At 45.4% G+C, this 27,819-nt stretch overlaps 1 protein-coding gene across 1 annotated transcript in view; it reads left to right on the top strand.

The window, feature by feature from the left end:
• The first annotated feature begins 19,994 nt into the window (after positions 1 to 19,994).
• Positions 19,995 to 27,819, top strand: part of rasgrf1 (Ras protein specific guanine nucleotide releasing factor 1) — a 109,651-nt gene continuing 101,826 nt past the window's right edge. The window contains exon 1 of the mRNA XM_078529921.1: positions 19,995 to 20,512. Within this exon, the coding sequence (XP_078386047.1) occupies positions 20,237 to 20,512 (276 nt within the window). The 5' untranslated portion in view covers positions 19,995 to 20,236. The remainder of the gene's footprint in view (positions 20,513 to 27,819) is intronic.

The raw sequence follows: 27,819 nt of genomic DNA, 5'->3' as shown, positions 1-27,819 counted from the left end.
CTTACTCCCTCCTCTTTCTCCTCACTTGCTCCCCCTTCCTCGACCATCTCATCTCCTTCCATTCCTCTCCCCTTCCTCCACCCACCTCACTTTTCTGTACACAGTCCTCCCTCCTCTGACTCCTTTCTCCCTCTCTCCTTCCTCCCCCTTCCATCCTTCACTCTCCTCTCTCCTGCACCTTCAATCTCTCCTCTACCTTCTTTCTTGTTCCTTCTTCCACCTTATCATGTATCAGCCCATGGGGTTGTTTTAAAACTCTCATGCCTGTGTCTATGACAACCTGCTTCGTATTCTTTAGCTCTTCTAGGCTCATTCCTCACTCTGGGTTGAGTTTATCCCCATGACTTTTAAGTATTTTTTTGTAGGTTTTTCCATGTGATTCTCTAAGTCTAGACTCACCAATCACTACCCTCAGGCAAACATAAAAGATCCCATGGCATTATTTCGAAGAAGAGCAGGGGAGTTCTCCCCAGTGTCCTGACTAATATTTATCTCTCAATCAACATTACAGTTTCTGGGAGCTTGCTGAGCACAATTTAGCTGCCACATTTCCTACATTACAACATTGACTACACTTCAAAAAGTGTTTTGCTAATTGGAAAGCACTGGTTGTGAAGGGTGCTATAGAAATCCAAGGGCAGAATTTTACCCTTGACATGTGGGCTTGGTGGGGGCGGGCAGGGGCGCTCGGGAAGCCAACCCCCCAAGTGAGGCGCACTTGGGTCCAATGCCGGAATGATTTCCTGCGATCAGGAAGGGTGAGTACCGTGTTGGCATGGGTCACTTTGCAGAACAGGTAAGAGCTGCCCATTTCCCTCGTGGACCTCAGAGGTGTTACAGTGTGAGTCACAAATGTCAGTGAGGCAGGATCTGGCCAAGGGGGTGAGCCCTGGCTGACTGGACTGAGTGCCTTGCGGCTCCAGGGTCACAAAGATGCTGAGCCCTGCGAGGTGTTCCTTAGGTGGGATTGGCCAGGCTGCAGCGGCGCTGCAAGTAGAGGGTACACTAATCATTTTCTATCCTTCCAGGAGAAAACATCCCATAACAACGCAGAGAGGTCGCGGACTGGCCTCCTTATCCTCTTGCGATATGAGCAGGAGGCCCTGGAGCTGGAGAGGCGCCATGCACCTCGGTCAAGCGGCCGCGGTGAGGTTGGGGTGCCAGAGGGAGGTAAGAGTGCAGTGCACTCAGGTGAGAATGTGGCTTTTTGCAACCATTACAGTGTAGTCTGTATATTGATGTGAGCCTCAAACCTGGAATGTCTATTTATAATGGAAAAACGAGGGCACCATGGTGCAGATCTCTGTCTCATCAGGGTGTCAGGCATGCAGTGTAATGACTTAAATTAATGACTTGTCTTCTCCCTTTTAGGCTCACCAGCAGCCCCTCGTTGTGAGGAGCTTGAAGGCCCATCCTGACTCCTGAGGACCAGAATGCTGAGCATGCACCAGCATCACACCCTTTCTGTCAAGCAGGCACCAGCACAGATACCAGCACCTCGGTGTACATAAGATCAGCATCTAGTATCTCGGTGCGCATTGGTGAGGGCACTTCACACTCACTTGAGGTGCAGGCGGAGGCAGAGAGTGCCCAGGGTGCCGGCAGTCGGAGGACTGCTGGGGGACAGGACAATGCTCAAACGAGCAAAGAGGGGATATGGGAAAGCTCTGGCTGGTAAAAGTAGGGAAAATCCCCAGATGTTCTATAAGTATATCAATGGGAAGAGGATAACCAGGGAAAGAGAAGGGCCCATTAGGGACCAAGGGTGCAATCTATGGGTGGAGCCAGAGGACATCGGTAGAGTGTTGAACGAATACTTCGCATCCGTCTTCACCCAAGAGAATGAGGATGAAGGTTTCGAACTCGGGGAGAGAGACTGCGAGGTTCTTGAGCAAATTGATATAGGGAGTGACAAGGTATTGGAGGTGTTGGCAGGCTTAAAAGTGGACAAATCTCCAGGTCTAGATGATTTGTGTCCCAGACTGCTGAGGGAAGCAAGGGAGGAGCTCGCAGGGGCTCTGACCCAAATTTTTAATTCCTCTCTGGCCACGGGGGTGGTGCCAGAGGACTGGAGAACAGCTAATGTGGTTCCGCTATTTAAGAAGGGTTGTAGAGATAAGCCAGGGAACTACAGGCCAGTGAGTCTCACGTCAGTGGTAGGGAAACTATTGGAGAAAATTCTGAAGAAGAAAATCTATCTCCACTTGGAGAGGCAAGGTTTGATCAGGGATAGTCAGCATGGCTTTGTCAGAGGGAGGTCGTGCCTAACAAATTTGATTGATTTTTTGAGCAGGTGACCAGGTGTGTAGATGAGGGTAGTGCAGTTGATATAGTTTATATGGATTTCAGCAAGGCCTTTGACAAGGTCCCACATGGGACACTTATAAAGAAGGCAAATGCACATGGGGTACAGGGTAATTTGATAAGGTGGATTCAAAATTGGCTTAGTTGTAGGAGACAGAGGGTGATGACAGAAGGCTGCTTTAGTGACTGGAAGCCAGTGTCCAGTGGCATACCACAGGGATCTGTGCTGGGTCCCCTTTCATTCATCATTTATATAAACAACATAGATGACTATGTGGGGGGTAGGATTAGTAAGTTTGCAGATGACACAAAGATTGGCCGGGTGGTTAACAGTGAGGTTGAGTGTCTTGGGCTACAGGAAGATATGGACGGGATGGTCAAATGGGCAGATAAGTGGCAGATTGAATTTAACCCTGAAAAGTGTGAGGTGATACACTTTGGAAGGAGTAATTTGACAAGGAAGTATTCAATGAACGGCATGACACTAGGAAGTTCTGAGGAACAAAGGGACCTTGGTGTGTGTGTCCATAGATCTCTGAAGGCGGAGGGGCATGTTAGTGGGGTGGTGAAAAAGGCATATGGGACCCTTGTCTTTATCAATCGAGGCTTAGATTACAAAAGTAGGGAGGTCATGTTAGAGTTGTATAGAATCTTGGTGAGGCCACAGCTGGAGTACTATGTGTAGTTCTGGTCGCCACATTATGGGAAGGATGTGATTGCACTGGAGCGGGTGCAGAGGATATTCACCAGGATGTTGCCTGGGATGAAACATTTAAGTTATGAGGAGAGGTTGGATAGACTTGGGTTGTTTTCGTTGGAGCAGAGAAGGCTGAGGGGGTGACCTGATTGAGGTGTACAAGATTATGAGGGGCATGGACAGAGTGGATAGGAGCAGCTGTTCCCCTTAGTTGAAGGGTCAGTCACGAGGGGACATAAGTTCAAGATGAGGGGAAGGAGGTTTATGGGGGATGTGAGGAAAAACATTTTTACCCAGAGGGTGGTGACGGTCTGGAATGTGCTGCCTGGAAGGGTGGTTGAGGCAGGTTGCCTCACGTCCTTTAAAAAGTACCTGGAATGAGCACTTGGCACGTCATAACATTCAAAGCTATGGGCCAAGTGCTGGTTAATGGGATTAGGTAGGTAGTTCAGGTGTTTCTCACGTGTCGGTGCAGACTCGATGGGCCGAAGGGCCACTTCTGCACTGTGTGATTCTGTGATGGCTGATGATGGGCCTCTGGAGTCGTCCCTGAGGCAGCAGCTGCTGGATGTCCAGCAGGGTGTGCGGGAGGATCTGGTGGAGATACATGAGGGTATGTGTGCCATGGTGTCCGTTGTGGAGGAGTCCATGCAGAACCTAAGCACTGCATTGACCCTCATGGCAGGGCGCAATGCCTCCTCCACGGAGAGAGTGGCGACTCTCAGGGAGAGGCTCCTCCAGGGACTCAGTCAAGGGTTTCTCGGGATGCGCTCGGATCTGCAAGCCCTCACGCCGGCAATGACCTCAGCTGGTCAGTGTCAGTGTGGGAGACGGATTGGGCACCCAGTATCCCAGCTAGTGCTCATCCATCAATGGTGAGCAGGGAGTTCCAGAACGACCTGATGTTGGTGCACAAGTTGCCTGTCGTCTCTGCGGGCTCCTCTCAGGGCGCCCCGGATGACGGTAGCAGCTCCACCGCCCCAATCCCAGTGACCGTGGCATCTGATGAGGCTGCGGCGACTGGGGAGATGCCAGCCAGGGCACTGGCCGCACCCTCCGAGGCGGGGCCAGCACAGGCTCCACAGGCCAGAGGACGCCTGCCAAGGTCATCAAGGCCAACAAGACAGCAGAGTGAGCAGGCTGTCTCCAATGCTGGTGCCAGCGAGGGAGGAGCACCTAGACGGAGCACCCGCAAGCAAAACCTTAAAGCACTTTAAGCACAACACAGCCTGATCATGGGTGATATTTGCTTCCTCTATTTTTCTGTTTTTTTTTAATGGTGTGATGTAAAACACCGGTGAATGTTATTTTCTGCTATGTTTGTCATTCAGAAGTAAATGAGATTTTTTTTTTGCAACTGGCCTCTGGATGCTTCATTTACTCTGTAGGCGTGGGGTGAGCCATGATGTTATGATGGACGTGTGTCTCCTTAAATTTTATTGCAGTGGCACATAGTGTATGTTGTTGACCAAGGAACTGGTCCTGTCAGGGATTGAATAAGGAGCCTGCAGCCCTGGCATGTGGTGGTGGTTCGTATTTGGTAGGCTAGCTGAAGGAGTGTTGGATCAAAGCTTCCCGGGTGTCCCTCCTCCCTGGAGGTTACCCAGGTCTGCGTCTATGCCCTCAGCATTCTCCTGAGCGTCTTCAGACTCACTACTGGACTCATTGCAGCTTTGTCAAGATCTTCTTTCTCCAATGCCTCCTCCCACTACAGTGCCAGATTGTGTAGAGCACAGCATGCAACCACTATCAGTGACACACGATCTGGAGGGTATTGCAGTGCGCCCCCTGAACAGTCCAGGCATCGGAAGTGAATCTTGATGGTTCTCTCTACCACCGCCCTTGTGGAGGCGTGGCTCCTATTGTACCGCTGCTTGGCCTCTGTTCTTGGGTGGTGGAGAGGCGTCATGAGCCACCTGCTCAGCGGATAGCCCCTGGCACCCAGCAGCCATCCATCCAGCCGGGCTGGAGCACTGAAGAGCCCCGACATCTGGGAGTGTCTGAAGATGTAGGCGTCATGGGAGCTGCCAGTGTACCTTGCATACTTGTAGAATCAGCATCCTATGATCACACACTATCTGTACGTTCATGGAGTGGAAGCCCTTCCTGTTGACGAAGGCTCCCAGCTCGCCTGCTGGCACCTTGATGGCCACATGTGTACAGTCTATTGCATCCTGGATACGGGGGAACCCAGCAATCACTGCGAAGCCTCTGGCTCGCTCTGCCTGGCTGGCTTCGTCCATACGGCAGTGAATGAAAGTCAATGCACGCCCGAACTGAGCTTCTGTCACCAGCCTGACGCAACTGTGGACAGCTGATTGGGAGACTCCACACAGATCCCCCACTGAGTCCTGGAAAGAGCCAGAGGCATGGAAGTTTAGGGCCATCATGACCTTTAGAGCCACTGGCATGGGGTGGCCACCCACAGTGAGAGCTGTTCTCAGGGCTGATCCTCTGACAGATAGAGGTCACTGCTTCGGCATTGCACCTCAGACATATTGAGGTAGCTGCATCGCCGCCTGTAAACCCTGGCGATAGTGGCATCTTCTGCAGCCCCTTCCTCCTTGACCTTACTGTTGGCCCTGCACCCCTTGTGCCAGCGCCTCTCCTCCCATAGGTCGCAAGGGCCTTAACTGGCGACTTAATTAATGGCGGGGGCACCTCCATCTTCATCGTGCACCCGCCTAGCAAAATATTGCGAGAGTGCGTGTTGACGTTGGGGCACTTATCCAATGTCAACACGCTTTATTTCATGCACGGGCCTGTCAGGCTACACGCCAAGGGTAAAATTCTGCCCCAAGTCTTTCTTTCCTTCATTTATCAAGGGATAATCAAGGAATTGGCTTCAAAAGTTCCCTCAGTGCTGCTCTCAATAGGGAATGTATGAAGTGTAAATGAAGATGAGCTTTCTGATTATTTATTCAGGCACAGCATAGCATTCACCAATCACAGCCAAGGATATATCTTCAAATTAGATATACTCTTCAAAAAGGAAAAACATGCAAGATTATGGGGACAGAGGTGGGGAGTGGGACAAATTGTGTAGCTCTACCAAAGAGCCAGCATAGGCAGGATGGGCTGAATGCCTTCCTTCTGTGCTGCATGATTCAAGTTCTGGTGAGGGACTCAAAACCACAATCTTCCACCTTGTGCAAGATTTCTACCGACTGAGCTGAGCCGTATAAGGCTGTCACCAGAATTTGCTCAATTCTTGTTTTGGGCACAGAACATAAATGAACAATAAATAGTTTAGAATATAACCTATAAAACAAACATAATGAAAGGTCATCGACCAGAATCATTAACTCTGTCTGTACCTTCAAATATACTGCCTGACCTGCTGAGTGTTTCCAACATTTTATATTTTTATTTCAGATTTCCAGTTTCTGCAGTATGTGAATGTAAATCAATCTTCAGTCATCGCCTTGGCAAACAGATGAGAAATCAATCACAATTTTTATACCCAAGTGCATCCCCACCTCGAGTCCATAATTCCTGCTGGTCAAACTGGAAAACAATTTTATATGAGGGGTAGCAACTCAAATTTGTGTCAATGCTGTTATTTTGTAAGGTAGGGTGCATGTGGTAGCAATTAATTATTTCATTTAGTTAGAAATGTTAGGGTTTATATTTACCAAATGAGTTTTGAGAGTTAAGATAATATCAAACGATTTCACCAGCCAGTCTTTATGTTTGATCTTCTGATTCAGCTTCAGATCTGCCTATCTGCTTTACTTTGACAAAGTCTCCATTCATTGCCTTTTCTTATGTTAATTGCCTTTAGTTAATCCAGGTAATTTTAACCATTCATTGCTATTCAACTTTGCAACACAGTGAAAGCCTATCATTAGGGATGGCGTGTGCTCCAACTGAAATTCAATTTAACAATTATTTAGCAGCAATTGGAAAGTCCTTCAATAATATCAGTTCACTGAATCCTAGTGGTGCTATGGGGTAGACTTTGTCATTTCACCTCCCAAATGGGGCCAACCATTCAACTTCGTGGGAACATCGCGCCTCTGAGGCAGGATCAATTCCTGTTCCAGATTTTCTGGTGAGTGGGAATTGCAGTTTGGAATCTGAATTCTAGAGGACATCTGCTGAGGTTACTTGTGGGTGCAGGCGGCTCACTAGGCAATCACTGTAATTTCAGGCCTTTAAAATAATGTAAACGCATTTTACTAAATGTATGGCAGTTTGGCTAATCACAGCTGACCCTTCAATACAGTATTGAGGGAGCTCTGGCCTGTCGGAGGGTCAGTACTGAAGGAGCACTGCACAGTCGGGGTATCAGTACTGAGGGAATAGTGCACTGTTGGACAGTCATTACTGAGGGAGTGCTGCATTGTCCAAGGGTCAGCACTGAGGGAGATTTGCACTGTTGGCGGGTCAGTACTGAGGGAGCGCTGCACTGTCAGACAGTCTGTGCTGAAGGTGGGAATGGAGCTATATAAATACATGCTTTTTTTTTCAGATTATCCTGTTTTCATATTTCCATACAGTATAAAGTTGTTGCTTCCCCTGGCATTGGAATTCTTGCAATCTTCTGATGAGCGTAAGACTAAAAGCTTCAAAATAATGTCTTTTTTCAGCAATACTCAACTTCCATATTACTGGGTGCAGCCTCAGTTCATCTTTCCTCCCAAATAATGGGCAGGATTTTTGGGTCTTGCTCATCATGGGAATTGCCACAGTGGGGGATGGAAAATTTGATGGACTAGCAAAAGGCCCGTTGACTTCAGGCAGGAATTTCCAGTCCCGCAATCTTGCCCAATATTTCTGTGAGATCTCAAACTCTCTTCTCTCGTTCCTATGCACAGTTGGAAATGATCTGTATAATTTCTTCAGTGTTAATTGTTTACTCCTTTAATTGCTTTTATTCATTCACAGCATGTGGATGTCGATGGCCAGTGCAGCATTTATTGTCCATCCCTAGTTGCCCTTGAGAAGGTGGTGGTGAGTCACCTTCTTGAACCGCTGCAATCCAGGTGGTGTAGGTACACCCACAGTGCTGTTAGGGAGGGAGTTCAAGGATTTTGACTCAGTGACAGTGAAGGAACAGTGATATATTTCCAAGTCAGGATGGTGAGTGATTTGGAGGGGAGTTTGCAGGTGATGGTGTTCCCATCTATCTGCTGCCCTTGTCCTTCAAGGTGGTAGAGGTCGCAGGTTTGTAAGGTGCTGTTGAAGGAGCCTTGATGAGTTTCTGTAGTGCATCTTATAGATTTTCTGTGCATCGGTAGTGGGGGAAGTGAATTTTGAAGGTGGTGGATGGGGTGCCAATCAAGTGGGCAAATGTTTCTAAATACCTCCTAATTTGCATTTGGATAATAATGCCAACATAATTTTGTAAATATCAATTAAATCACTTAAGTCACTATTTGAGAGTTATGATTAATGTTTTCTGTTACTGTGCACACTCACGTAGATGTGAGCTCAGAAGGTACAATTGTACAACAACAGGTTTCTAAATACCAGCAGCCAGAGTTTCTGTATAACAGCCCAGGGCAGCCCAGTGTCTGTCAGTCAGGAGGAGCAGTGGCTTGGATCAGGGGACCCAATCCAGCTCAGACTGACAGAGGATTTAGGATTTACCCTCCTCTTAGACGTGATGGGTACAACAAGAAGGCTATGGATTTGACAGGTGCATTTCCACCTGCACCCCTCCATCGCTGTCTTCCTGTGATCAATTTGATCTGCCACATATCTGCCCATTTCACCAATCTATGTTCTCCTGAACCTGTTACTATCTTCTCCATTGTTTATTACATTTGGGAGTTTCATATCATCTGCAAACTTTGAATTATGCCCTGCATACCCAAGTCCAGGTCTTGATATTTATTAAAAAGCACAGTGGTCCTAATACTGAACTCTAGGAGGCACCGCTCCCTCCGGTCTGAAAAATCATCATTCACCACTGTACCCTTCTTTCTGTCCCTTTGCTAATTTTGTATCTTTGCGGATTTGTCCATTTAAAACGGGACTCCTACACCTTCCAGCCACCCTGCTCAAACAAATGAGTTCAAATTACAATCTAGGGGAAAGCAGCAGGTGCTCAGGCAAGTTGCTACAGTGTTTTAGCCAATTGCATGCCCAATTTCTGCTGGACAGGCCAAAGTTTCTATCAGGGAGAAAATCAAACAGCAACATCAGGTTATAATCTAACACACAGCAACAATATTAAATACCCCACCTTGTTTCAGTGAAGAGAGAGGCCTCATCAAGTAGTGTTTGATCTTGAATTGTGCGGACAGTTAAAAAAATCTTAATGTGCCATAAACCGTATTAGCTACACATTACTGCACAACTTAACATAGCTAATAAAAGCTGATTATAATTATTACTCAATCTCTATCTCCATTTGCATTGAATATAGTCCTGGGGGTGCCATCTTGGCTGCAATTCACATTCTCATTTGAAATTACGCTTTAAGTGATTATTTTTCCAATTTCAGATTCACATTATGCTTATAAATTACACCTGACTAATGTATTTGTTTTGTCTCACGGTGCACAACCTTTTCAAGAACTCACCAACCCCTGGAATCAGTTAGTTCCTTGGAACCTTCCAGAAGTTTAATCATGAATCTCGATAGAACAATTTCAGGACAAAAGATAGACCAAGACATTTCCGTTTCCCTGGAGTTTTTGGTTTCACCTTTCAGAATATCTCGAATATTTTTGCAAAGAAAGGAGTTTGGAAATGAGATAGCTTTGAGAGGCGTGTTTTAATTTAAAGTGGGTTCAGAAAGATTTAAAATTCTGCTGTTAGGCATGAGATACAGTGGCTGAGACGAGGATGAATTTTAATAGTAATTAGTTAGATTGAAGATGTCTTTCCACAACAGATATGAACAATAGTTAATGTTACCTTGTCTTAGGCTTTCTATAAATATTCACACTGATTATGGTAGGGGATCTGCTTAGAATCCATCTCTTGGGGTTGTTTGTGTGTGGGGGGTGAGTGGTGGGGAGAAGCAAGATGGCTTCATTGATGAGCCGATTGGTGAATCACTGAATGAGGAAGAAATTGGAAGGACAGAATCCATAATTTCATTTTAATGCAAACAGAGAAAAAAAAGGGAAGACAAATGGTAAGATGAGCCAGTCAGGATTTGGGTTGCCAACTCACCAGGATTGGCTTGGAGTCTCCAGCAATTGAAGATCAATCTCCAGGGCACTGCTATGTACAATGCTGGAGAAAAATCATCGGGACTTTAAAAATATTAAAAATGGGGAAACAAGGCTGCTTTGCTGACAGTCAAGCATCATGAAATTGGGTGATGAGTCTTCTTGCTTTCCAATTGGTGTAGGAAGGCAGTAAAGTCACACGGATGGATGTGTTGGCTGACCAATGGCTGGAGCGTGGAGGCAAGTCATGTGATGAAACCTCCAGGAATACATTTAATCACAGTTGGCAACCCTAGTCAGGATAGTTTGTCCTGAGAAAAGGAGGAAAGGTTATAGAGTTTTTAGTCCTGTAAAAATTGTTACGGACAGGAGCGGGTTTAATTTAAATAGCCTTGATTTCTCCTCTCAGCACCCATCCGTGAATAGAAAGGCATTTTGATTTTTATTTCACCTTTTACAAGCGGTGGCATATTTCCCAGTCTTTTAGTTTTGGCATGAACCAATTTCTATTAATAACCCTACAGCAAAGTTGAGATAGGGTAAACTCAGAGGATTAGTTTATTTGCACACACTCAAAACGCGGGAAGGGAGTATCGCTACGTAACCCCCCAGTGCATTCATTCAATAAAAGAGAGATAGAGATATAAAGATTCACAGGGCAAAGACCACAGATTAAAGAATTATTTTTTCATGTGAGTTAAGAGTCCAGAATCAAAGGCCAATGGTGTATTCTTTCACAGAGGTCAGCAGGTTGAAGACTGATGCTGGATAATCCGCTTTTCTAATAGAGATGACTTCCACGAGATAGGCACACAGAGATGAATTAGTCTTGTCAGCATTGCTACAGAAGTTCAGAAGTCCCAGTAGAAATGATGTAGATGGGGACCAGGCATTCGACTGGACAGAGCCCTTGTTCTGAGTTGCTGCTGGCTAGATGGAAAATGGCGGACTGGTTGGCCGATTGAGATTGTTAATGTTCAATTATCTTGGTGGTCATGGAATTTGTGACGCTGAAAAAAACTGCTGTTGTGTGTACGATAATGACCCAACGAGATGAGGCTTCAACTCTATGGTTTAAACAAAAAATTCAGCATACCATTGGACATTGTAGCCTAGAGCCACTAGACTGCGATGGGAAAGAGCAGACTTTTGAGGACATGGTATGTCTGGCTAAGAGGCCTATGGTCACAAAATAGGGGCTGACACCAACAGCCAATCATGCGCAAAGCTGTGTTGTCTTCCAGCTAAATCGTGCTTAATTAAGAAACGTTTGCTGGGATGCAAAGTTAATTAAGATATAGAACTTTAGTGAAAATTTAGTTTCAATTGTTTTATAAGAAATTGAATAACCATTATGAAAAGCCCCAAAAGAAATAACTGATAAGGTGGCAATATGAACAAGGAAACCCTGAAAGTTTAAAAGTTGGAGACAAGGTGTTTTCAGGGAGTTGTAAAAACCAGCTACAGGGAATAGAGGGAGATAAGCAGAGCTGGAATATGTTTGGAGGAATGTCAATTCCGTTGATTTAAGTTGTACACACAGTGTTTAAAGATTTAAGTTTACTTGAAGGCTACAAGCTGACATTGATTGATGATGACAGGGTTTGACTTCTTTTGAAATGCAAAGAAGTTAGCTCTACAAGCAGCTACTGTGTTTTTCTGCACTTTCTAGTATCAGATTAACTTTTTTTTAAATTCACCAAACAACAGTTCTCAAGGGATCAGTGTTTTGAGGGACTCTTATTGTTTGATTATCTGGTGGTCATGGAATTTGTTACCCCGAAAAGAAACTGCTGTTGTGTGTTTGATAGTGATCCAAAGACATCTGTAGCACCCACCAAGGGTGATGGAAATTTAGGGAAGGTTAAAGGAAGTTTACGAAAGGTGGACAACTTCAAGGCAGGCTTTAACTCTATGGGCAGGATTTTCCCTTCATCAGGCGGGCACAGTGGGTGGGCCCAGGAACGGCAGCGAAATGTACCGCCACCCGCGATTGGGCCCTGAACTGCGATTTCACACTGGCGGGTCAATTAAGGCTCCGCACTTGTCGGGAAGGGCCGTGTGGGGCCAGGAGCCTGTCGGCTGCCAGGTCCAATGGCGACACAGTAGCCGGTTTAAAAGCGGACCAGGCAGTCCTTGGAAGGCTGCCACGGAGGACGTTCCCTGAGCCGGCACAATGGACCTGAGTGCAGCTGGACACGGCAAGCAGGAGGGCAGGTCGGCTGGACAATCGGTCCCCCACTTCTCTGATGCGTGCCTCGCCATCCTCCTGGAGGAGGTGGTTGCCAAGTGGGACACCCTTGTCCCCAGGGATGGGAGGAGGAGGCCACTGCATCTCGCCAAGAGGGCATGGGAGGAGATGGCAGTGCTGGTCAGCAGCTGTGACGTTCCTGGGAGCAGTGCTGGTAGCGCTTCAATTACCTGCTGCACGCAGGAAGGGTGAGTACCATGTTGGCATGGGTCAGTGTGTAGGTGTGTTAAGGTCTGGCTATACCCCCGTGCACCTCAGGGTGCTAGAGTCTGAGTGCCAACTGTCAATCACACCGGAGCTGGTCAAGGCGGTGAGCCCTGGCTGCTTGAACTGAGTGCCTTGCGGCTCGAGGGCCATGACTCGGAAGTGCCCTGACAGGTGCTCCTCAGCTGTGGCTGGCCAGGCTGCAAAGGTGCTGCATGTACAGAGTGGACTAATCAATGCTCCTCTGTTGTTTCAGAAAAAGGCTGCCCGCAAAAATATAGAAAGGTTTCGGACCGGCGGAGGCTCCACTAGCCTCCTAATCCTTTTGAAGTATGAGCAAGATGCCCTGGAGCTTGAGAGCCGGCATGCCCCACGTGCAACCAGGCCTGGAGAGGTAGGCCAGATGAGGGTAAGAGTGCAGTGCACAGAGGTGAGAATTTTGGCTTGTGCAACTATTCTAGTGTAGTCTTTTCATTGATGTGAGCCTCGAACCTGGAGGCCCCACTCATCATTGGAAGATGAGGGCATCATGATGCTGATCTCCGTTGTCTCACCAGGGTGTCTGGCATGCACGGTGACAGTGTGACAACTTTAACTAATGTCATGTGCTTCTTCTCCCTATTAGGTTCGCCAGCAGGCGTTCGATCTCCGGGCCCCAAAGGGCCACCCCTAACACCGGAGGACCACCGGGTGTCATTTGTACCCGCTCTCTGAAGCAGGCACCAACACAGATACCAGCACCTTGGTGGGCACCTTGATGGCCACATGTGTGCAGTCGATGGCACCCTGGTCGCGGGGGCACCCAGCAATCGTTGCAAAGCCTCTGGCTCACTCAACCTGGCTGGCCTCATCTTTACGGTAAATAATAAATGTCAGTACCTGCCTGAACAGAGCTTCTGTCACCAGTTTGACGCAACTTTGGACAGCTGATTGGGAGACTCAACACAGACCCCCCACTGAGCCCTGGAAAGAGCCGGAGGCATAGAATTGAGAGCTACTGTGACCTTCAGAGCCACTGGTATCGGGTGTCCACCCACGCAGTTGGAGCTGATCTCAGGGCCAATCATCTGGCAAATGGAGGTCATGCTCTCCCTTGAGAGGCGGAGTCTCCTTCAGCATTGCACTTCGGACATATTGAGGTGGCTGCATCATCACCTGAACACCCTGGCAGCGGGATAGTGGTGTCTTCTGTAGCCCCTTCCATCTTGGACTATCTGCTGGCCCTGTGCCCCTTGTGCCTGCGCATCTCCTCCCACAGGTCCCTCCCCTGGAAGCTGTATAGGGACACCTGGCCTCCTCTCCCTCCTGCCCCTCTCTTTCTCTTCACAGGAGACACCTCCAGCAGGCACCACAATCCCCATTACCAGGGTAAGGGAAGGCTATCTGATACCTGGAAGGGTCCACACTGTCTGAATCCTTCAGGGGCCTGGCAGACAGCAATGAGTCCTGAAATGAAGCCTGGAAATGCTAGGAATGAAGCCTCGAACAGAGATGTAGCTGACAAGTACCAATAAGCAACCAGCTGCAAACTATCTCCCAAAACTCCTCACTACTCACACAGGCAATACTGCTGACCCTTTTTACCCCACCCTTGAGTGAGGTTTGTGAAAATGTCAGCTGGCCCGTTTTGCCTGTGTGACGAGCAGAAAATCACATGGGCAAGGAAAAGTCATAGTCAATTGGACTGTTATAGGCCTTAATTGGCTGCTTAATTAATGGCGTGCGCTGTCCGGCACCCGCGCACGCACGCCGGATGAAATATTGCACCCGCCCCGTGGGACGAAAAATTCTGCCCTATGGTTTAAACAAAAAATTCAACATACCATTGGACATTGTAGCCTAAGGAAGGTTTTGATAGGACAGTAAGGCCCCTTTCAATGGAATGTTTATGCCCAGTTTGAAAAGGAAAATATAAAGGTTGTTGTAAAGAGTAATTTGGCACTGCAGTCAGAATGGAGTGATCTGGCCAATCACCTATAACTGAAAGTTCAGTTACTAAGTCATTTGACTTGGGCTGAGGTATAACTCTTAGTGAGACTCTTTTTTGAGACTATCGGTGGAAACTCAATGGTTTTGAATTTGCTTCCGTAAAGTTACCACTTTAATTATACCTTGTGTCTGAGTGATAAGTCAATATCTCATAATTTATGGGTTTTATCTTAAATAAGTGAGGTCTTAGGAGTGAGGTCTTACATTCCCGAGGGTGTTGTATTGGTTCCAATAAGCTCTCTCTCACTTGAAATTATGCTTTGTGTTTATACTTCCAATTGTATACAGCCCATGGATTGTTCATTCCTCCTGAAAGAACCAGGCTAATTGGGATACAGTTTAGCACATGGTCCATTCAGAATGATCCTGCTTCAGTTCAGTGAATGGTCCCACAATGTTTTTGGACTCCAATATTTAAGTTTAACATTTTATTGGACGGTGATGTAGAAACGGTATGTAAGGGATGGGCATCTTTCTGAGCACTGCCAGTGAGGAGGATCACAGCTCGCATAGTGACTGCGCTCAATAATTCCACTAACCTGGACAATGATCAGAAAGAAAGAATTACCTTTATATGGGCATCTTATCAGTTAGGCACAACATCTTTCCCATTTGATGAATTACCTTGATGTCCAACCACATATTGGTGCGTGTTAGGAACCAGTTTGTAAACATGGTGCATCAGATAACAATAGTTTCACTCTTTCTTTAATTCTCCCTTCCCTGAATAATGAGCCATTCTGATTTTGTTTAGCTATATTTAAGAACACTGCAAACATGCAGAGTAGGAAAGTCCTTTTGGCACAATGAGTCTAATGCTCCAATGGCCAAGCTTCCAAGGAATTGAAACTCAAAATTTCCATTGGGTGTTATCACTATATCTGGAATTATTTGCTTTTTGTGGCTGTTTCAGCAATTTAATTATCTCTGGAGAATTTAAGGAACAATCAACAATCCTATCCCCAGCCAAATATTCATTCAAATCATTTTTGAAAGTCTCTTCCCACACATCAACTAACTCTGTGAGAAAACATTGCTACTTATCTGTAACCTGGTGGTGACGCCTGATTGTCATGTTTAAATGTCCTCAGGTCTTATGATTACAGTTGAAATTAATAAGTGCTTTATTATTAACAATTAGCTCATTTTTCCAATAACAGCAATTTTATAATTACTGAAAACTCGATTTAAAGGCAAGAAAACATTGACATTTTCCAACTAAACAGGTAATTCAACATCAAACAGACTTTATATCCTGTGATTAGCATGCGAACATACAACATTAATGGACAGGAAATGATCAGCTGCTCCATCAAAACTACCCAACATCGGACAGAGCATCACGATTAAACACGCCGTCCCTCCCTCCCTCCCCCACCACCTCCCTTCCCTGTAGCCTTGTAATCTCCTGTGAGATATAAAAACTGTGGATAATAAGGGATAATAAGAAATAAAACCAGAAAGTGCTAGAAGTGCTCAGCTTTGTGGAGAGAGAAACAGAGTTAATGTTTTGAGTCAAATATGACTCTTCTTCAGGGTCAGAGCTGCCTGGCCTGCTGAGTATTATCAGCACTTTCTGTTTTTATTCCAGTTTTCCAGCATCGAGCGTTCTGTTTTATTTAAGGGAAAAATACGCGCTGAAACATTTCTCAGGCAATCATAAGCAGTCAAGCAGATCAAATTGATGATGTCTATCTTATCAGTTTAATCACTTGCTTTCTATATGATAGTTGATTTATATCCTTAAATACCATTTTCTATTAATCCCAATTTTGAAATTTTCATTTGACCTCCAGCCTCAAGGTTATGGGTTTTACTGTGGTGCATTCTATAGATAGTACACACTACAATGCACCAGCGATGGAGCATGTGGATGTTTAGTCTAGTGGATGAGGGGCCGGTCAAGTGGGCTCCTTTGTCCTAGAGTGTAGATGCATAGCTGTAATCAACCAGGGAAGTGGGGAATATTCCATCACATGCCTGACATGTATCTCCCAGGTGAAAGAAAGATTTTGGGAAGTCCAGGAGGTGAATCACTCACTGTTGAATTCCCAGGCTCTGACTTGTTCAAGTAGCTTCAGCTTTTATGTGACTGGTCCAGTTGAGTTTCCAATCAATGGTAAATCCCCAGAATGTTGATGGTGGAGTCTCAGCATTGGTAATATGATTGAATGTCAAAGAAGGTGGTCAGGCTCTCTTTTGTTGGAGATGGTCATTGCCTGGCGCTTGTGTGGTAAGGTTGATATTTGTCACTTATCAGCCCAAGCCTGAATGTTGTCCAGGGGCTGAGACGATTATCCTACAACTACAATCATCTTATCTGGTGCCAGGTATGAGTCCAGCCACTGAAGAGTTTCCCCCCTATTTCCATTAGCCTCAGTTTACTAGAGGTCCTTGTTGCCACACTTGATCATGTGCTGCTTTTATCATGACAACCCATATCTAGGGCATTGAATACTTATGAGGAAGAACCTAAGGGTGGAATTTTATGCTGGCAGGATTTTATGGTCCCGCCAAAGTCATAGGACTTTTGAACGGCTCTCTGCACTTTATGACCCCGCTCCTGCTGTGACAGGGCCGTAAAATTCCACCCAAAGAGTAGGAGCATGTGTCAAATAGAATATTACATAACTGAAGACACAATTCCAGGAGCAGAAAGAGGCTAGTGGGCCTGTTCTGCCATTCAATTAGATCATGGCTGATCTGTATCTTAACTCCATTTATCTGTTTTGGTTCCATAATCATTAATACCCTTACCCAACAAAAATTCGCCAATCTCAGTTCTTAAATTTTCAATTGAGCCCAGCTTCAACAGCTTTCTGGGGAGAGCGTTCCAGATTTCCAATGCCCTTTATGTAAAGAAGTGCTTGCTGACATCATCCCTAAATGGCCCAGCTCTAATTTTAGGGTTATGCCCCCTTGTTCTGAACATACTATCAGCAGAGGAAATAGTTTCTCTCCGTCCACTCTATCAACTCATGTACTCATCTTAAACATGTCAATTAGATCGCCACTTAATCTTCTTTACTCGGGGAATACAAGTCTAATCTGCACAAACACATCACATATCAACACTAATATTCATTACGTGGTTTATTTTTCCCCCATTATTTCCTAGGTTGGTTTTCAGTTTATCAGACATGTTTAACCAATTTTTTTGGTTAGCCAGAAAAGACTTCTATCTGTCACATTTCTCCACCAATGTCATTTAGTTTTGTCTTCTCATCTCCACATATTGCACAGATGTTTTCTGCGAAGATGCTGGGATGCCATGTGCAGTCTGCAATTCACTATCTCCTTAATCTTCCCAATCAACTGCAGCAAATGTCAATTTGCTTTGAGTGGACTTTAATGAAGTTATGTTTAATTTCAGTTGTTCAGTTGGACATAATAACAAAAATGAATTGGTAACTTGGGTTATTCCATGATGCAGGAGCTTGGATTGTAAACCAGTGACTTTATAGATTTCACCTGCTGTTTAACTCTGATCTCGTGTAATGTTGGTCAGCCATCATCCAATTTAAGGGTGGAATAGGCTCGAGGGGCTGAATGGCCTCCTCCTCTTCTTGTTGCAATTGACATAAGGTTCCTACCAAAGCAATTTTCCATTGGCTTAGGAATTTCACAGATACCCCTCCGCTTTGAATTCCCAGTGAGGTTTTGCACTGATTCAATATTTCTCAGAAATCTGGCTTGATTTCCCAGATCCCAGCAGAAGGGGAAAAACCAACAGCAACCTGCATTTACATAGCACTTTTAACATAGCAAAAATATCCTCACGGTTATCAAATAAAATTTGACATTGAGCCACATGAGGAGATGTTAGGACAAGTGACCAAAAGCTTGGTCAGAGGTTGGTTTTAAGGAGTATTTTAAAGGATAAGAGTGAGATGGACAGGTTTAGAGAGGAAATTCCAGAGGTTAGGGCCCATGCAGCTTAAGGCACAGCCACCTAAGGTGGAACAATTAAAACAGGGGATGCACAAGAGGCTGGAATTGGATGAGGCAGATATCTGGGAGGAATAACCCTTCCCTCCTGGTGAGGATGGAGTATCTGTCCTTTGTGTCAAAATTGAGTTCTGGCTCTTTTCTGTCCCTCTCACATTCTCTGCCAGCCTCTCTCATTCTCTTTCTCCATGTCTCTCTATAACCCCCCTCTCTCTATTCCTCCCTCTCTCTCTCTTTGTCCATCTCTCCTCTCTCTGTTCATCAATCCCTGTCTCTGTCCTTCTGTCTCCCTGTCCCTCTGCCTCCTTCTCCCTCTCTCTCTGTTGCTCCCTGTCTCTCTCCTCTTTTTGTCTGTCTGTCCCCCTCTTTTTCTTTCACTCTCTGTCTCTTGATGCCTCCCTCTCTATTTCTCCCTCCCTCTCTCTCTCTTACTCTTTGTCGCTCAGTCTCCATCTCTCTCCTCTCTCCCTGACTCCCTCTCTGTTTCTCAGTTTTACTCTGTTTCTCTCCATCTCCCTCTCTGTTCCCCTCTCATTGTCTTCCTCTCTCCCTTTGTTTATCTCTTTCTATCTCTCACTGCCTCCCTCTCTTATTGTCCCCCTTTCGCTGCCCCTTTCCCTCACTCTCTCTGTCTCTGTCCCTTTCCCTCTCTCTCTTGGCTCTCTTTGGCCCTTTCCTACTCTCTGTGTCCTTCCCCTCTCCTCTCTCTCTCGCTTTCTCGTCCCCCTCCCTGTTTCTTTCTCTCTATTTCTTTCCCTCCCTCTCCCTGCTTCTCTCCCTCTCTGTGTCCCTTTCCCCCTCTCTTCTTCTTCCTATTTCTCTCCTTCTCACTGTCTCTCTCGGTCTCCCACTATCTCTCTGTCTCCCATTCTCTGTCTCCTTCCCACTCTCTGTATCTCTCCCTTTCTCTTTATCTTCTTGTCTCTGTCCCTTTCCCCCTGTCCCTCTTCCTCGCCACATTTCTCTCCTTCTCTCTGTTTCTCTCTGTCCCCTTCCCTCTCTCTGTCCCCTCCCTCTCTCTGTCTCCCCCTCTCTCTGCCTCCCTCTCTCTATATCTACCTCTCCTAATCTCCCTCTCTCCATCTCTCTGTCCCTTTCCCCCTCTCTCCCCTTCTTCCTGCTTCTCTCCCTCACTGTTTCTCTGTCTCCCTTCCCCTCTTGCTCTCCCTTCGTCTCTCCCTACCTCTCCTTGTCCCTTCCTTTCCCTGCCTTCCTTCCCCTCTCTTTCTCCCTTCGTTGCTCTGTCTCCCTTCCTCTCTCTCTCTCCCCCCTTTTCCTTCCTCTCTCTCTGCATCCCTCCCTCTCTGTTTCCCTCTCTGTCACTCTCCTTCTCCCTTGCTCTCTCTCCCTCCCCCCACCCATCTCCATCTCTCTGTCCATGGTGCTGAAATTAACTTGCAGGCAGCGCCACGTGATGCGCCTACCCCGATCCCGGAGGCTGGCGATCTGTGGAGTTTGTAGCCGCCACAGTGAAGACAGCCTATTTACAGTTTATGTTTAGACCTGGGCAGGGGCAGGAGGTGGTACCGAGATGCTTGAAGAGAGAAAGAAGAAAATGATGTAGAGGCAGGATTTTGGGGGAAGCAGTGCTTGGTTTTTTTTTTGGAAGTGGCTGGGGATTTAATTCGAGTTTTGTGTCACTGTAAGTTACTGTTGCCGGTGAATCGAGAGTGAGGGAGATGTGAGGATTGAGACTCTGCTGCTGCGGCAAAAATGCAGAAAGGAATCCGCCTGAATGATGGGCACCTTTCATACCTGGGGGTTCTGGCCAAGAAAGATGGAACGAGGAAAGGTTACCTGAGTAAGAGGAGCTCGGACAACACCAAATGGCACAACAAGTGGTTTGCCCTGCTTCAGAACATGTTGTTTTATTTTGAGAACGATTCCACCACGAAAGCCTCTGGTCTCTACTTACTGGAGGGGTGCGTGTGCGAGCGAGCACCGTCACCCAAACCATCGCTCTCAGCCAAGGAATCCCTGGAAAAGCAGGTAGGGGAGAGAGAGAGAGAGAGGGGGGTGAGGGAGTCCACCGACTGTCCAGTGCCCAGTATGCAATGACTAATATCCAGTGTCCAGTGTCCAAAACCAGTGCCCAGTGTCAATCAGGGTTCAACCAGATGTCCACATTGTTGCAGACTTTTTAAATTTAAAAATGCGCTCAATCCTCACATGAGAAACCCGAGAGCGGTGTCTTTGATCCATTTAAAGATTCACAACTTGTTCACAGGGTTTTTTTAAATAGTCCCAGTGCAAAGACTGCGGACCAGTCTTGCCAAATAAACAAGTGGGAAAAGGATGGAAAATGCAACATTTTCAATTGAGACTAAATCCATTTTGGTGCATTGGGATTTCATGAGTCGTTAATGCCGAATCGTAAGAGAAAAATCGAGCGGTGATAAAATCACCATTAATGTCACCATTAAAAACAACTTATTGGAAAAAAAAATGACATTTTTCTCCTCTATTTTTGCTTGGATCTGCGACGTTTAAATTATTAATCGGTAGTTGGCTTTATCAAGGCGATGTGTGATTCTATTTTTAACAGTTAATCAGTCACAACACGAACCTTTACAAAGCAAAGGAGGAGCGAGAGACACATTTCTGCTCCTCAGATTTTAACAGATCTTTGAAGTAAAGTTGTTTCCTGCAGAGATGACAATATTACGAATTCGCAAAACAATAAATTATGCAACATGTCAGATGCACTGGTTTATAAAATTAGATAAAGTTAATTAACCATTGCTTGGACAAAGTGCCTGGAACTAGCGATGAGTGAGCCAGGCGGATCTGTGAGAGTTATTTTTGTAACATGGAAAAGGCTCTAGGACTTTCTAGACTCAATGTCTCCGCCCCACGTATCGATAGGGTAACTGCAGGCTCCCACACTCCAGCTATTTCTGTGGTATCTGTCGAATTCAGTGTTTTAATTATCCTTGAATCCTCAACTGTTTTTTTTCAGTCATTTTTTTACGGATATCAAAACGCGTCAAACAAAACCAAGGGCTGTTTTTTCAGGGGTGGGGGAGGGAGAGTAAATTCCTGTTTCTTTACACAGAGGGACTATCTTAATGTCAAAATATCAACTGTATTTGATCGATCCCCAGGTATCCATAAATCCAGATGAATGTCCCTTTGTCATAGATTAAATATTAGAGATGTCCTTGCCTCAATAATGTGTTACTAAGTGCGTAGATGGTTTCCTGAATAAATATCCTTTTCTCTCTACTGTCTATCATTCTTTATATAATCTCCTTATTTCATCCTGCAACATTTATGTCAACATCTGACACATTAATGTCCCGCAGTATCAGTGCAATAGTTAAACTACCTCCTGCACCATCTGTCCCTCAGTGATTGTTTTGTCTCACTGTTCATTTTCAAACAAGTCAAAACAAATAAAAAAAAATGTAATGGACTCAATTTGTATGTGTTTTATATATAAATCCAAATAGGTTTTGAGTTATCAGAATGTGAAGAGCTGTCAGCATGAAGATTTCAGGCAAATTGAAAGGAGCAGAGGGAGGTTTCAGATCATTGCAGGAATGGGCCAGTGAACATAAAACATACTTAAGATGAGCAAAAATGAGCAAAACACACATCTAGTGAGTTTCAATCTCCCTTCTTCAAACGACACACACATTCATAGACACGGACATGTACACACAAACATACATATACATATTCACATTCGCGCGGACACACACACACAAAGAATTTGGACAATCCTAGTCGACAGTGTGACGGGTATTCAACCAGTGAAGCTGCAAGGATTGCTATTGGGTTGTTGCCTTGGTCCAGTAGGAGATCTCTCTCTCTCTGGGATCAGGGCTACAGCACTGAGGAGAGGGAGCTTCACTGTGCATCTGACAGGAGTGTCTCTGGCCTGGGAATGACAATGGGTGTGAAAAGTAGGGCATACCCCAGTCTCAGTAATGACAAAATGTGAAAAACTCTAGATACTCTATACACACCTGAATTCCTTGGCAACAACATGAAAGTTTGGACACTAACTCAACCATCAGAATCTGAGAATCTGGAAGAATGATTGAGCTGGGGATGTGGAGACTCGGAGCTGGGATTGTGAGGATCGTGGGGGGTGGGAGCTGAGATTGTGAGGGTTGTGGGGGCTGGGAGCTGGGATTGTGAAGATTGTTGGGGGAGGGAGCTGGGATTGTGGGACTAGGAGCTGGGATTGTGGGGACTGGTGTAACAGGCCGAGGAATGGAGTTCAACAATTTGACTGGGACAGTATCAAGGGAGGATTTTAGGGCAGCCAAACAATTTAGTAACTGCCCAGGTGTTTGATTATTAGTAAGGTAATGCTGTGCATTGAGAATTAAAATTGAAGAATGGTTTAATGTAAACAACAATATCTTTTTCATTCATGGTATGTGATCGTTGCTGGCAAGGCCAGCATTTATTGCCCATTCTTAATTGCCCTTGAGGTGATGGTGGTGAGCTGCCTTCTTGAATTGCTGCAGTCCACAAGGTGTAGGTACACCTACAGTGCTGTTAGGGAGGGAGTTCCAGGATTTTGACCCAGCGACAGTGAAGGAACGGTGATATAGTTCCAAGTCAGGATGGTGTCTGGCTTGGAGGGGAAATTGCAGGGGGTGCTGTTCCCAAGCATTTGCTGTCCTTATCCTTATAGGTGGTAGAGGTCATGGGTTTGGAAGATGCCGTCAAAGGAGCCTTGATGAGTTGCTGCAAATCATCTTGTAGATGGTACACACCGCTGCGACTGTGCACGGTGGTGGGGGGAGTGAATGTTTAAGTTGGTAGATGGAATGTTCATCAAGCAAGCTGCTTTGCCCTGGATGGTGTTGAGCATCTTGAGTATTGTTAGAACTGCACTCATCCAGGCAAGTGAAGAGTATTCCATCACACTCTTGTCTTATGGCTTGTATATAGTGAACAGGTTTTGGGAAGTCAAGAGTTGAGTTACTTGCAGCAGGATTCCCAACCTCTGACCTGCTGATATTAATGCATGTGTGACTATATTGAAGAACAAGCCTGTATTTATTTATATATCACCCTAGCTTGGCAATTAATTTATTGTGTACCCACCGTGTCCATCATTTTAGCTACATACGACCCCAGGCAGGTTGGGTTCCAAACACGATTATTATTACAATGAGATTCCTCAGCATCTCCCTCCAAGCTCAATATTCTCCCCATTTTCCCTGCTGCACAGAGTAGGCATCCATTTTCTGGCAAATATATCCAGGGTTATGGAACCTAGTCAGGAAAATGGAGTTAACAGACAAATCAGCCACGATTTAACTGAATGGTGGAACAGGGTCAAGGGGGTCAATGACACCTTCCGGTTCCTATGTTTGCTCCTATCACTTACATGTAGGGTAGAGTTCTACAGGGCTCCTCCTGCCCAGTATCCATCCTCCAGTAGGATCACTGGTTAGCAATCAGAAGCGAAATCCTTGGCTCTTCTGGGTTCTTCTTCCCAGTGAGGGCACTGAAGCCAATTGCTGTTTTTGCATTGTTTCAGCTGAGGTCAGGAGGTCAGCCACATCTGCACCAACTTGGAGCGTTCCCTGGTGATGTAATTAATCACTGAGCCACCAGGGGGCACTATACATCAGCACAAGGATGGGCTCACGCCCTGGAGGAATAGAGTTCTCCCCAGTACTCTGGCCATTATTTATTCCTCAGTTATCACCTAAAATAGATTATGTGTCCATTATCACATTAATATTTGTGGGTATCACATTAATGTTTGTGGGAGCTTGCTGTGCACAAATTGGCTGTTGTGCTTCCTACATCAGTTACTACACTTCAAAAAATACATTATAAAAACAAAAAACTGCGGATGCTGGAAATCCAAAACAAAAATATATTTATATTTATATTTCGCCCCTCTCCTAATATTACTCAGTTCTGTTGAAGGGTCATGAGGACTCGAAACGTCAACTTTTTTCTTCTCCGCCGATGCTGCCAGACCTGCTGAGTTTTTCCAGGTAATTCTGTTTTTGTCAAAAAATACATTATTTGCTACAAAGCACTTTGGGACATCCTGAGGTCAGGAAAGGCGATTTAAAAATGCCAGTCTTTCTTTGCTCTGTGTAAGTAAATGTGGTGAGATTGTGGAGTATAGCACCTTTAATGTAGTAATTCATCCCAATGCACTTACCATACTGGAGTATAGTGAACAGAAATCAGTGCTTGGAAAAACAGGTAATGGGTATGATACACTGGTACACAGAGAGAGGCATTTTTCCATCACAAACCAGGTATTCAAAGCAGGCTTTCCAAAGTAGCTGATAAGGAGTTGGACAACTATAAGGCTTAAAAACAAAAAACTACTGCGGATGCTGGAAATCCAAAACAAAAACAGAATTACCTGGAAAAACTCAGCAGGTCTGGCAGCATCGGCGGAGAAGAAAAGAGTCGACGTTTCGAGTCCTCATGACCCTTCAACAGAACTGAGTATAGTTAGGAGAGGGGCGAAATATAAGCTGTGTTTAAGGTGGGGGGGGGGGTGAAGAGAAGTTGAGGGTGGGGTGGTTGTAGGGACAAGCAAGCAGTGATAGGAGCAGATAATCAAAAGATGTCACAGACAAAAGGATCAAAGAGGTGTTGAAGGTGGTGATATTATCTAAGAAAATGTGCTAATTAAGAATGGATGGCAGGACACTCAAGGTACAGCTCTAGTGGGGGTGGGGTGGAAAGACTGACAAGGTATTAGTTGTAGATTTGAAAATAATGGAAATAGGTGGGAAAAGAAAAATCTATATAAATTATTGAAAAAAACAAAAGGGAGGGGGAAGAAACGGGGTGGGGATGGGGGGAGGGAGTTTAAGATCTAAAGTTGTTGAATTCAATATTCAGCCCGGAAGGCTGTAAAGTATCTAGTCGGAAGATGAGGTGCTGTTCCTCCAGTTTGCGTTGGGCTTCACTGGAACAATGCAGCAAGCCAAGGACAGACATAACGCTTCCAAACTCCCAGTTTCTACCCTCACTAGCTATTGCTTGGAGGGCAACAATGAGGGTATCAATATATGTGATATGCTGGTAGGTTAACTGAATTTCTAAAACATTTTGCAATGTGAAAAGTTTAGAAGAAAATTTTCCTCCATCACTAATCAAACTATTCTGGCTAATTATTCTCCAAGATAAAAATAAAAACAAAAAATGCTGGAAAAGCTCAGCATGTCTGGCAGCATCTGTGGAGAGAGAAACAGAGTTAACGTTTTGAGTCCAATATGACTCTTCTTCAGAACCTCTCCAAGATACTTAGTCTTTGGGAAAGGGTGCAGAAAAGATTTACTGGAATGATACTGGGAACAAGAGATTTCAGTTATCTGGAGAGACTGGAGAAGCTACTTTGTTTTCCTTGAGCAGAGAAAATTAAGGGCAGAATTTTTACCTCTTCAGGTGGGCGCGGCGGGCGGGCCTGGGAGCGGCCGCGAAACTGACCGTCGCCTGCAATCGGACCCCAATTGCAATTTCACACTGGCTGGCCAATTAAGGGCCAGCCAGCATGAAAGGGGTGCTCCGAGCCTCAGTGGGGTGGGGGCAGGAAGAACGCTAGTGCTGAAGTGTGGCGCATGCACGGGGGTGCGCTCAGTTATAGATCCCTGAAGGCACGGAGCTGGCTCAGGGAGCTGAAGATTTTTAACATGACAAATAAAGAATTGAAAAATAAGGAAACGTAAGAAACATAAGAAATAGGAACAGTAGTAGACCATTCGGACCCTCGAGCCTGCTCCGCCATTCAATAAGATCATGGCTGATCTTCTTGTGTTTCGATTTCCACATTCCCATCTAACCCCGATAACCTTTGATTCCCTTGCCTAACAAGAATCTATCTACCTCTGCCTTAAAAATATTTAATGGCCCTGCCTCCACGGTGACTCTGTCATACGAGCGGGGACATGTTAAAAATGAGTTTTAAAAGTTTTAATTTTTTTTTAAACACTGGTCGAAACCTCATCCTGCCCGTGGATGAGGTTTCGTAAAAAATAGGCCGCTTGGCCTATTCGCTCACCCACCAACCTAAGGTTGAACAGGCAGGGAAAAATTCAATGAATTAATTAAAGGGGTTAACAGCTGCCTTCATTGTTGGTGACCGCGCTGCTGACTCCCGCACGCACCCACCAACTGAAATATTGCGCACTATTTTACTCCTGTTCGGGTCGGGCGTCCCACCTGATGAGGGAAAAGTTCTGCCCTAAGAGAGGGTCAATAACCAGAGGGGCACAGATTTCAGGTGATTGGCAAAAGAACCAGAGTGGAGATGTTATGTCTGGAAATGCACTGCCTGAAAGGGCAGAAGAAGCAGATTCAGTAGTAATTTTCAAAGGGAATTTGGAGGTCTAAGTTGCATTTAACCAGCCAAAAGCCACACTGCCTACTAACGCATTAGTCAATGCAAAGGGAGTGTGGTTGTATAATATTGGATGGCTGACTTGATACCAACCATTTTACATTATAACAAGAATTTCAAATTAGTAGCTGCATCGTTTCAAGATTTCCAGCAATGGGTTTGTATCAGGAATATAATATGACTAACTTTTAGCTAAAAAAAACAGCTGAAGGTGTTTTATTTTCAATTTTAAAAATTGATTTTGTTGGAAATTATCAGGATTATCATGATGTGGATTTTATTCATGAATTAATGCATTAAGATGACTGGGATTGGTATGAATCCTACATTTTTCCAAGGTTCTGGACAGCAGGAAGTCTCTGCCAGGAATGTTTTCTGTCTCTGTGGTTTGATTGCTTCTATTCAAAATACAAAACACTAGCATCAAGTGCACTGGTGTTACAGGGGATTATATTGGTCAACAGCTCAGATTGTGCAAAGTATCGAACCTCTCAGAGGAAACAAAGTGGGTTTCATACTGAGTCAATGCTCTCAGAATGGGGGAGAGACAATTACGAAAGATAGTGGCGGTAATTTTGACTTTGGGCAATAGTGTCTTTAATGAGAACGGAACAGGGGAGAGGTTTAAACAGGCGGCTGATCCAATATTGAGGATTACCCTCAGTAAACATTTGCCAAGGAAAAGAACTTCCTTCATGAAGTAGATCAGCAAAACCAGTTTAACAAATGGCTACACAACGCATGCTTTCTTGATGTCTCTTTCAGTCTCTCCCTCTGTCTGTCTATCTGTTGCCCATCTGTTTCGCTCTTTCACTCTCTCTTGTACATAAAGGTTGCCAACCCTCCATCATTGCCCTGGACTCTCCAGGAATTAAAGATTAATCTCCAGGACACTGTTGTGAGCAAAAAACACAGGTAGAAAAGGCAAAAGGGCATTAAAATAAATTGCGTG

Source organism: Cetorhinus maximus, chromosome 26, assembly GCF_964194155.1.
Source record: "Cetorhinus maximus chromosome 26, sCetMax3.hap1.1, whole genome shotgun sequence".
Classification (NCBI taxonomy): Eukaryota; Metazoa; Chordata; class Chondrichthyes; order Lamniformes; family Cetorhinidae; genus Cetorhinus; species Cetorhinus maximus.
The sequence above is the reverse complement of the archived record's forward strand: the minus strand, read 5'-3'. Positions and strand labels throughout refer to the sequence as shown.